The sequence below is a fragment of the Serinus canaria genome, chromosome Z (genome assembly GCF_022539315.1).
Source record: "Serinus canaria isolate serCan28SL12 chromosome Z, serCan2020, whole genome shotgun sequence".
NCBI lineage: Eukaryota > Metazoa > Chordata > Aves > Passeriformes > Fringillidae > Serinus > Serinus canaria.
The window spans coordinates 40,727,696-40,739,563 of NC_066343.1; the positions used below are offsets into that span (position 1 = coordinate 40,727,696).

At 45.3% G+C, this 11,868-nt stretch overlaps 1 protein-coding gene across 3 annotated transcripts in view; it reads right to left on the reverse strand.

Annotated features, from left to right (window-relative positions):
• Positions 1–5,107, reverse strand: part of LOC103823258 (TLE family member 4, transcriptional corepressor) — a 106,040-nt gene extending 100,933 nt beyond the window's left edge. For 2 of the 3 annotated variants that reach the window (XM_050987025.1, XM_050987024.1), the window contains exons 1-4: positions 4,066–5,106; positions 3,564–3,661; positions 2,366–2,429; positions 915–959 (exon numbers count right to left, since the gene is read on the reverse strand). In XM_050987025.1, the coding sequence (XP_050842982.1) occupies positions 915–959; positions 2,366–2,429; positions 3,564–3,661; positions 4,066–4,110 (252 nt within the window). In that variant the 5' untranslated portion in view covers positions 4,111–5,106. Of the gene's footprint in view, positions 1–914; positions 960–2,365; positions 2,430–3,563; positions 3,662–4,065 lie in introns of all 3 variants that reach the window. The other variant, XM_050987026.1, reaches the window with a different exon arrangement.
• Positions 5,108–11,868: the final 6,761 nt, after the last annotated feature.

The following is an 11,868-nucleotide window of genomic DNA, read 5'->3' on the forward strand; positions in this document are numbered from 1 at the left end:
TTCAAGGCATAAAACCGATAGCAGCTCTCCAGTATCTAGAGGGGGCCTACAAGAGAGCTGTAAAGGGCCTTCGACAAGAGCATGTAGTGATAGGACAAAGGGAAATGGCCTTAAAGTGAAAACACGGCAGGTTTAGTTTAGATATTATGATAAATTCTTTACCGTGAAGATGGTAAGGCACTGGAACAGGGAGGCTGATGATACCCCATCCCTGGCAATGTTCAAGGCCAGGCTAGACAGGGCTTTGAGTAACCCAATCCAGTGGAAGGTTCCCTGGTTGGGTGGAACCATATGATATTTAAGGTCCTCTCCTGCCCAAAGCATTTTATGATTCTATGCTTACACCCTCTCAGAAAGCTCATTTACTCCTTTGAGTTTGAGATGCTAACACACTGGTTCTGGACAGAAGTCCTGGTTCTGGACAGAAGTCCAAGTAAACAGCCTGAGGGAAATATCAACATGGCCATAGCACCAACAGCATTTTTAGCTCCAGCTTAAATCAGCCCAGGTTAACAAAAAAAATCCTTTTTTTCCACACACGCTCCCCTTCCTAATACACATATCCCCCCAAAAAAAATCCCAAGGGTTTGAGACCAGACAATAAAGAAGATACAGCCCACAAACCCATCCATACTCACAGACACCCTCCCTGTGAACTATAGGAATGCTTGCAGGTGCAAAAATTGCATGTGGAAAGTCAAGCAAATAATGCACAACTGGCAGACATGACCATAACCTAGAAAGAATCTTCATACCAAACATGAGACAGAAGATTCAGGGTCAGGTGAAGAAAAAAAAAATTCTGATGCACTCGAGCATGCAATTAAGGCAAGTCACACAGAATACGTGTGTTTTAAGATTGATGGGATAAATTATACAGACCATTCTAACAAAAATAGTAATTCTTTACCTACCTGTTTATGCATCTCTATATTCAGCCCATAGGACATCTCGTAATACTAAGAAAAAAGAAAATTACTCTATTAGACCTTGCAATTGTGAAAACTATTTTGGAATTCACTGTGACTGAAACATCATCTGTACAAAGACACACAGACCCACACACATTAATTTGCCTTGAAGAGTTCCTGGAATTGCAAGGAGCACATTTCAGAATAAACTTTTTTTTTTGCTTTATCTACATTGTTTCATGTCACGTTTACAAAGAACAGCTGTAGAACAAAGCAAAAACCAGCAACAAAAAAAAAAAAATGAAAAATAATCACAAGCAGAGTCAAGGATTAGAAGCAGAAAATGAGGAAGATTCTATTCACTAGCATACATAAAACATGCCAAAAAAACCACCCGAAGTGCTTCAAGCATATAAACATCTAAATCAGCAACGTCTAACAGACTGATTCAATATTTTAAATTTAAAAAAAAGAACACAAAAAAATTCCTGTAACTAAATGGCAGGTATTAAAAAAAAAAAAAAAAAAGGAAAAAAAGGAAAGAGCATGGAAATGCAGGGCCAGAGCAGACACACCAATCTAAGTACGTCCTGCTGTGCCCCAGTACTGCAGGGAACTCTGTTCAGTGTGCAATGTTAATACCAAACAATCTCCAAGACTTAGGCATATGAGGCACTAAAATGACAAAATGACAACTGCGAGACTTACAATTTGCTTGTGCTTTCCCTTAAGATTTTTTTCAAGGTTATTTACTCTTTCTGTGTATACAAGACTATTACTTGTCATGTGCATACAGAAAATGGCTAATCCTTCAGAAATGTACAAGAGGAGAGATAGCAAGAGTTCCTCTAGAGTTATCATGATCCATCATACAATTACCTATTTAGAGATGTCTTTCTATGCACATTATTTAACCAGGCAGACCACAACAACTGAGGAAATCCTTTTCACAGCTGAGATCCCTGACATTCTCAGTTTAATGAAAAAATGACTCAGCTGCCGAAGAGCAACAGTTCTTCTAGGAAGTAGACTTAGGATTTGCATACGCTTAGGTACAATTTTGTCTTACTGCCATCACAGAAAAAAATACTATCCAGAACCATTTTACAGAGGTATGACCGCTGGGAAAAGTCAGCAAAAGTGAAAACATCATCCCCATGTACAGTATGGAAGTTGCACACAGCTTGAAAGGGCTAACAGGTGATTTGCTAGCATTTGGAAGAAACATCCTCAATTGATCAAAAGGTTAAAAAGCCAGTTTCACTCAGATACTGACCAATGCAAAGAAGTTAAAAGACCACAGAAACTACTGATTTATAATGGAAGCACTGATGCAACCTCAACAACAGCAGCGCTACTACAATCTTTCTGTTCGCCTCCAGCAATTTGAATGTATGTCAGTCTCAGTATACTTGGCTAATAGACATTTTGAATTTGTTATGCAGCTTGCTTACCATGACATAATGTCGCTGCATCTCTGTCTTCTCACTGGCCAGTTTTTCACATTCTAGCTTTAAACTGTTCAAGAGACAAAAAGAAAAAGCACAGGTACTTCATAAAACTAAAGTGACATTTTCTTGAGCACCGGCTGCTTCCCTTTTCTCCACTGCGCAAATATAAATGTGTATTCCAGCTCTTGCTTGGGAGTTTAGGATGGGGGTTTGCACTTTTCCATTTTCAAGGGATACTACGCAACATCCTCATCTCCTAAAAGAACTGCAGACATACATGGGGTATACACAGAAAATTATTTTTCTGACAAAAAAACTAAACACTGACACTGGTTCACAGAAGAAGCATGCAAGGGTTCATATCCTTAACACTTAAGCTTGAGAAGCTACAAACAAAAATTTGATTCGGGTTTCAGAGTTTTTATTTAGGTGTTTTAGAAACACCTCGTTCTTTTACTCAACCCACAGAAGAATCATAATCACGCTAACGCTTCAAGAAGAAAAACTTGTGGATTTGAATTTTTGCTCTTTGCTATTACTGATGACAGAACTGCAAGTAAAATACTGCGTGTAATTTAATGAATACCGTGGTAAATACTAACGCCTCCAGTGTTTATTTGGTTTTCAGAAGCCCACTAAACAATCCTGCCAGAAGTCACTAGTCACTTTGAGGACACAGCGCTGTTCCACCTAAGGATAATGAAACAGCTCGCCGCCTCACTTCCAGGTTATCAGCACTTGACATGTCAATGAAAGGCGCGAGGGGGCCGAGCCAAGACAAGATGCCTGTCCTGAGCGGCATTTCGAAGAAAAGCAGAGGACAAGCCCAACCAAACACATATTTTTCTATCAACACCCGCCCTCCCCCACTCCGCACCCAAAAGTAAACAAAAAGACCAAAAAAAACAAAAGAAAAGAAAGAAAGAAAGAAAGAAAAAAAAAAAACAATGAACAAAAACGGAACGCGGGGAAAACAAGAAAATCCGCTCGCACCGCTCGGCTCGGAGCTCACAGGAGCCCCTCGTCCCCAGGGTCGGGAGCGGAGCGGGATGTGGAGGAGCCGGCGAGGAGCGCCTGGATGGGGTGTGCTCCCGGTTCCGCCAGGAGTCCCGCGCCCCCGCCCCGCCGCCCCTCCGGGCGCGGCACTGAAAACGCCGAGAGGACAGACCGCGCGGGGCTCGGGCAAAGTGGGCAGTCTTACCTGTGATATTGAGCCTGCAAAAACTGAAACTCCTCCTTAATCCGATCGCAGGATTCTGAAATGGTGAATTTAAAGGGCTGAGCTGGCTGGTGAGGAGCCTGCAAGCAAGGAACATCAGGTCTTTTAATCGCCCCCCTCTCATCCGGTCACCACCTCCCGCCCGCCGCCGTCCACCGCCGCGGCGCAGCCCCCCAAGTCCCCGCTCCTCCGCGGGCGGAGGCGCAATGCCCCAAGCGCCCCGAGATGCTCCCCCGACGTGTCCGCCGGCGGTGCGAGACCGCCGCTAGAAGAGGTGTCGCCCGCTCGGACCCTCCGCACCGGCGGCAGCCGCGGGATTTGGGGTTGGCGCTGGGACCGCCACGCATCGGGCGAGGGCAACTCAAACAAGCCAACCCCGACCCCGGGAGGCGACGGCGGCGCGGCGGACAACAATAAGAAAATGGCTACAACTCCGCGGTGCCCGCGCCTGAGCGCTGCCCGCGGAGCCGCCGCAGCCACTCACCGGGTGCCGGGTCTGCGGGTACATCTTGCTCAGGTCGCGGATCATCCACGCCGCTTCGGGGGGCGCTGGCGGCCGGAGCGGCGGGAATCAGGGCTGCAGGCGCGGCGGCGGAGACGGCGGGCAGGGACGCCCCGGCCCCGCCGCCCCGGGGCTGGCGGGGCACCGCCGGCAGCAGCGAGGCGCGACGGCGGCGGCGTCCGCGACGCTCGGGGGCCGCTGCCACATCCCCCGGGGCCGGTCAGCGGGCGACGCCGGCCGGTTCTCCCGAGCGCCGCCGCCGCTCCACGGGATCCGGCGGGCTGCGAGCCCCGTGCGGCGGAGGGCGAGGTGGAGGAGGGCGGGGAAAGCCCCTCCGCCGGCGCCGGCGCGCGCTCCACCGGAGATTCCCCCCGCCGGCAGTTTTCCTCCCTTCCTGAAAACTTTTACTGCTGCTGCCAGCGGCTCTCCGGGCGCCGGGCGGAGCGGGGCGCGGAGCCCCGGCGGGGACGGCGGCTGCGGCGGTCGGGCGACTGCTCCGCTGCCGCGGCGGGGGTGCGTGCGGTGCGGTGCCCTTTTGTGCGGCGGTCCGGTCTTCGCTGCTACCTCCCGCACCGCATCTCCCCCCGCTAATGCTGCTCGACCGCCTTTTGTTTTTTTTTTTAAGTTGAAAAAAAATTTAAAGAGCGAGAAAGATTTAAAAATATGGTACGGTCTGGGCAGCTTTATTTATGTCTTTTTTTTTTTTTTTTCCTCTTTTTCCCTCCGCGCCTTTCGAAACTCCGGGAAGTGGCGGTGGTGGCGGCGGGGACGCGCGGAGCGGAGCCCCGTACTCGGCTCGTCAGCGCAGCGTGGTCCGGCCCAGCCCAGCCGTGTCCTGCCCAGCCCGGTCCAGCAGGATCGCCGCTCCGCGCCGCTCCCACAGCACGCTCTGCCGAAGTGACTCCTTTGACCAAATTTAGCAGAGGCTCGTCATTAACATTCTGATACATATTCACAGCAGCCGGAAGGCCGCCGCCGCGAGGCACCCTGGGAGTCGCAGTCCTCCCGACGAGAAGACTGCCCGCATGCAGCCGCGCTGGGAACTACTTCTCCCATCAAGAACCGCGAGGCTGTCAGCCGCTCCCCCCGCGCCCCGCCCATGAAGGGCGGCGGCGGCGACCAATGGGCGGCGGGCTGCCATTAATCGCCGCTCTGCACTAATGCCCATCACTTCGTCGCTGACAAATGGGCGCTCGGGCCCGGGCAGGGGGGCGGCCCCGGACTCTCCCCCACGTGGGGTCCCGACGCGCCGCGGGTCCACAACCAATCAGGAGGCTCCCCGCCGCTTCTCCGCCCCCACTCGCCCGCCGCCCGAGGCGGGGCCCGCAGATCGCCGGCGTTCCGCGGCGCCGGCGTTCGAACAGGGGAAACATTTGTTCAGCCGTCAATCAAAGTAACGTGGGGCCGGTGTCGGCTGTCGCCGCCGCCGCTCCCGCCGCCTCCTCCTCCTCCGCGCGGGGCGGTGGCGCGGCGGGAGCGGGGGGCGGCAGGGGGCTCCGCCTCGCGCCCCGCCCGCGGGCAACGCCGGGGACGGGCGCTAATCAGGGGCAACGTCGCCTTAAAAACGGGGGTACGGAGCCGAGCTGCCCTCGTGGACGGGCGGAAAAATTGCTCCTGCGCTGCCCGCCGCGAGGGCGGGGCGCTCCCGCCTGCCCTCGACCCGCCGGGCCTGCCCTGCCCTGGCCGGGCCGGGCCGGGCGCGGGGCCTTTCCCAGCGCCCGGGAGGGGCCGCAGCGGTTCAGCCGGAGCAGCCCCTGTCGCCCGACCGCTCCCTCAGTTCCCCGTGCCGCTGGGCACGCGGAGTCGTGCCCTGCTACAGTCACCGAATGGGACGTGATTTAAGTTTTGTTGCTGCTATTTTTTTTTTTTCTTTCCCTCCCGTCTTCACTGAAGGAGCTCCGCCTTAACTCGAGGAAGCGGGGACAGGGCCAGGGCGTTCTCCACTCGCAAGAGGATCGCTTCAAGACCCAGTGGTTGAATGCTCCATTGTAATGCCACGTTTGTGTTCGACGGGGCGTTTTGTCCCAGCTTCTCAGGGCGGCTGCGCCCTCTGCGTACTGCACGTTTTGGAACGTACAGTAAGCGCACCTGGAAACGACCTGCGGCGAGAAAAGGACAGGAACTACGGCTTCGTCTCGCCGCAGCAGCCGCGGCTGCTGCGTTTGCACGCTGGGGAGAGGGCCTCAGAAAGTGTTTTCCCAGGCCTGAGTGTCGCATGCTTTCTCCAGGGCTGTCAGTGAAGAGCTGGAACGTGAACACCTGCTTCCACACACACTCTCCTGAAAAAAAAGAACGATTTTGCACGTAGTAGTACTGTGTCCTAAAAAGACCCCAGAACAATTTTTCTGCAGAGCCCCGCTCTAGACAATGCTGTGCAGTGACGCATACATGAGGGATAGGCTCATATACTGTTGTTTTTTTTTTTTTTTTCCTACTCTGTGTCTGTCATGCTTACATTTGCCTTCAAGCAGTTTGTATTCCTGATGAGTTGCAGTTTAAACCTGCATACAAAATAGATGTGGTTTAGTCATGTCAGTTTTGATGCCTGTATACCAAATCTATAATCTCAAAACATACACTCAGCAATTAATACCCTAATGATGGTAGCTAAATTATGTATGCTTACAGGTTTGGTTTTAAACTCTCTTTACTGCCTATGGATCCCTGGCTAAGGCCTGCAACTACTGAGCACCTTGAGGCCTTGATAGGACATGCCACCAAAGTTTTACCCTTGAGATTTTGCCTTGCAAAGTGACCTTCAGGGACTGATCCAATGGAACAGTTATGGTGGTGATGAGGATGAAGGTGGCATCCATCTTCTGCTGCTGCCTAAAACTCAGCTGCAAGATGCACTCAGTAGAAATTCCACCAGTTTCTGGAATTTGTAACCAAAATCTGCTCCTCTGTGGTGAGTGCTATGATCACTAGCATCTGGAGCAGTTTGTCACAACAGATTCTTAATCCTTTTAAAAAAAGATTTTGCCTAAATGGCAAATGCAAAATGGGCCAAACTATGTCCATCCCTGTCACCTTGTTTTTGTACCATCAAAAATATCTACATGTTAAGTATTGCAGTACTCAGCCTCCAGTCTACTTGCATGTGTAGTTTCTGCTGTAATTTTTATATTTACCAAGGTCATAATCAGATTTCTATGGGGATTTAGACTTCTAAATATTGTTTAATGATTTCATGATAGAACACCTGCCTAATTATGAAAATGCTGCTTCTCACATGTCTAAATCTTCCATCACTAAAAGTGATTTTAAAAAATCAATCATGAGCACTGCTTACTAGACAGAGGAGCACTTCCAACTCCTCTGAAATAAAGGACAATCACCATATGGACCAAGACTTGACATTTAGAAGCATGGCTGCCAAATCTAGAAATGCATAAGTGGCTGTCACTGAGAGTGTGAAGGCTGTGCAGGAGCAGAACAGAACAATTCACTCTGCAGAGTTGCAAGCATCTTTGAAACCTGATGGGTGTTCACAGTGGATATCACTATCAAATCCACAAATTGGAGAAGGATAAGTCCAGTTATAAAATAAATCATGTATCTGAAGAAACTGAATTCTGAAAGTGACAGCAGGATTAATTGTTCCCTGTTGCCCTAGATGAGATTGGCATTAGGTACAAAGCCCCAAACCTAAAGGCAAAAGTGTACAGCTTTTTGGTCAAAGCAATCTCTGGTCTTCTTGCGCCGGTCAGTTTACCAGCAATGTACATTGAAGCCTCATTGAAGTGTTTGGTCCTGCTTGCCCATTGGTCTTAAGTGAATTTGTGTAAGGCTAAGGCTATTTGCCTTACCTGCTAAGGTAAGGCAGAGCTTGGTTTGCAAAGCTTTAGCAGGACATATATATCCATATACTTAACTGTTTATGTAACTAATCAATGTCTATTTTTGTACTGTTTTGCAGCATTCTGTCAAGATCTATGAGACTCGGAAGTTTGAGAGGAAGTGTGCTATAACTTGCCACTTTTAAATTATTTGAATTAAGATCAGAATGTCATTGTCATTCTGTTTTCGTCTCTTTTGTCATTTCTGACACAGCTTTGATGGATCTTTAAATATGGGCTGTTTTGTATTTAAAGTTCCTTGTTTTTTCCCTCTTTTATGAAAAATCTTTTGTCCTAGGTTGTGTAACCGGTACTGTTACCTCGGAAGTGGAGAAGCTAGATTTTAAATGTTTTACATGTATTGCTAATGATTTCTCATAAGTCAATTGACTGCAAGAAATATTTAGGCAGTTTTGTATGCACAGTAAGTGCACTGAGTTTTGACTGCTGTAGAAAAACCCTTAGAAAATATCTCAGCAGAGCCAGAGGTTGCAAAATATCACTTCCATTCTTTTGTCAAGAAAGACAACTGGTTATTTCAGTCCTAATAGTTCAGAACTAGCCTGCTTTTGTTTACATTCAAAATTTAGAGTCTGAAGTGAACAGAACAATATGTGCTTATATAGGTACTTAATTGAATAAGTGAAAAACCACTCTTTTCCACCTAAGATTGTCTAACCCATTTTCCTGAGGCTGTTTTATATGTAACCCCACATATTCCCTGTCTGGAATGACTGTAGCTGAAGACCAAGACCGTTGTGCCTGGCACTGCAACTTATTACAGTTTATTTTGGGACCAAGTTACAAGGTCACCATACTTTCTCACACACATACACACAGAGGCACAGACACTCATAAAAATAAAGTGTTAAACTGATAATCAGCTCAGAATGCCCCAGAGTAAATCTTATATCTCTATACATATTTAAGTCCACTGTGTAACAAGTGCTCTTCTTAGTTTTCAAAAAGATAAACTCAGTACAGTGCTTAGTTGAATTGAAACTAAGTTTTCTCTGCTTAAAAATTTTAATTATGGTCTTAAGTAAGGTTCTGCTGGTGGAAGAATGTCACAGCATGACACACAGTTTTACGATCTGGTGTTTTACAAGTGCTATCGAGTGACCCTGTCTCAGCAAGTTTTTGAAACACTCCCTACCTACAATTAGTCATTAGTGACCTTAGGGATATATTGCTGCTGGTAAGCACATTAAGAGAATTTGTGATACTATGTATGCAATGATTTATATGCCAATTTATATGTGGCTCCCTTGCAAAACAAGAATTTTCCATGTTCCAAGCTATTTTTCTTTGAAGTTTTTTTTTATTTTACATTGCCAAAGTCACACTTTATTTAGTTCTTTTGTAGGCATTGGTGGTTTGGATTATGATCTTTACTTCTGCTTGATTCACTACATGCAGAATTCTTGCAATGATGCAGTTCTGCACACAAGAACTGCACTTGGTATGTGACAAGAAAACCTGTGTTAGAGTACACTGACAATCTTTTCTGCAGGAAGAATAATAGTTTAGTTATCCTGTACTAGAAGCTGAATTTGCAAACTTACATGGTGCGAAAGGGCTCAGGCTGATATTTGCAATTAAAGTAATTTTTCCTCATCAGTGCTTCCTTTCTGCATTAAAATCTGTGAACTAGCAGTAACGAATATTTTTATTCATGGCCAAACCACAACAAATTCTGCAGGAGGAAAACTTTAACTCTCTTAGAGAAGTCTCATAAAGTCCTATGCCTTCATTAAGTTGTGTTCAAGCCTTTTTATAATGTTCAATATGTGAGTGCTTCCTAGTCAAGCGACTTAAGTCCTGAGGCCCACCTGCAACATTTGCTAAATGCATATAGCTATAAGGCTGCTTATTCCACATTTTCTGGTAATACTCTTAGCTGCAATAAACATGAAATTAATGCAATAAGGCTTGAACTGACAAAACTGGACCTGAACAAAGCATTTTCTTACAGTTATACCTTATAGTCAGATTGTGTCCACATTACAAGTTATACCCCTGATAAGATTACAGTGTTTTTTACTGCATTTATTCATAGGAAACACCTTAGTCTCAGTAACTTAAAGTCCACCACTTGATTTGCAACATCAGATACAAAATTTTCTTAGTGTACAGGAAACTAATCAGATGGTTTTGTAAGAAAATATATGGACTGATCTAAGTGCTAAAATACAATTATAACAAGGAAGTCAACCACTTACACAACAGAGCCTCTCTTGCATTGACCCCCAGTAAAAGAACAAGGATTTCCTTATCAGGAGTGATAAATGTAGTAGAACACATGCCTTATCATTCTACCTTGCCTTTCAATCTCTCTAACCAGTTTTCAGTGCTTACTGCAATGTTAGGAGTTTACTAACCATATTAGAAGATGAGGTGAATGGACTTAGCATTCCTTCTTACTACTCAAGATGCAGTCTGTGGCCTTGAATGAAAAGAAAGTTCTCCCAGCCCTTGCAATACCATTAACAAATGTCACTATTTGACACTCTCACACATATTAATTAATAAATAAATCCAATTCTTTTACTCTTTAACTCACATTTTCGTGGGTGCAATAAATGCTATTCTGCATTTTTCAAAAGTAAGTACTAAGTTGAAAAGGGAATTTTTGTAATTTAATTTTGATGAAAGAGAAACCAGTTTAGGACTTAATATTTTCAAATTGTTTATGTTTTGACATGCAAGAGAACTATACAAACCAATTTAATTCTACAAGTTCAAAGTGCTTTAAGTAGGATGAGAAAAGGGTACTTCATACTGAAGGGTAAGAGGCCAAAAGAAAGGAAAATAATGCTAAATGGATATAGTATGTCTTTAGCTTAATGTTCTTTATAGTGGCTCTATCAACATTAACTTTGGCAAAACTAAGTAAACTGAGCAGCACAAAAATATTATCTAATACAGAACCTCAAAAATTATTTTTAACTTATTTTCAGAGTGTAAATCAGATTTTGTACTTTTTTCTCCTTTTCTCATCCTGTACTGCAAATTTCCTAGTTTCTCTGAAAATGTGAAGACACCATTTCTCTTTTAATTTTTAATTATATATTGAAATTGAATTGCATGCTGTCATTGTACTGCAGACTGTTAGCAGAGGAATCAGGAGTTTAGATCTGTGTATTGTGAGGCAGCTTTATTTCCTTCAGACCTTTCTTAGGAGCATCATTTGGAACTAAGATGTACACACCTCTTGTAGTAGGTATGGAATTTCTATATGATAAAGATAATTGTGTTTAGCAGAGATTGAATTCAATAAATAGCTGCTGTAAATATATTTTTTTTCTTCTAAACCCATGGAAAACTAATTCTATGGCAGTGTTTTTATCTGATGAACAACCAGGATTATTTTCTAAACACACTTTTCCTTCCTAAGGAATGTAAAGAAGAATTCCTCTCCAGTTGTCATTCAGAATGGAAATAGTGGAGATGTTGAGCTTCAAGTAAGTTCAGTAGTTGAAATGTGAGTTTCCTGTCTTACAGTGCAGGCAGTTTTGAATTTTTAGTGTATTTCAGCATTGAAACCTTTGAACAATACATGGATTTTGAGAATCAATTAATTCATTCTGCTTCTGTTTCTGTGTTTAATGGATAAATCCTGTATAGACTGCATCATATTCATGACCTGGACATGGACATATCCATGGAGTAATTTCTTCAGAAAATGGTCAACAATGGCTTTTGTGGCTTATATGCATATTTTGCAGTGATGCAGAGAAAAATTGCCAAGATATCAGATTGTGTCAAAGCCACATATGAGGTTAGCTTTTTGTTATTCCTGTTCACACAGGTTTGGAGAGTTGATAGTTCATACTTCCTATGTTACAGCCTTGTCTGAAGAGTGGATTCTGTAAGTGGAAGACTCTGTTCTGTATGCTAGATATGCTTTATAGTTGGGGTCAGAGTCCAGTCTCCATGAAAACTG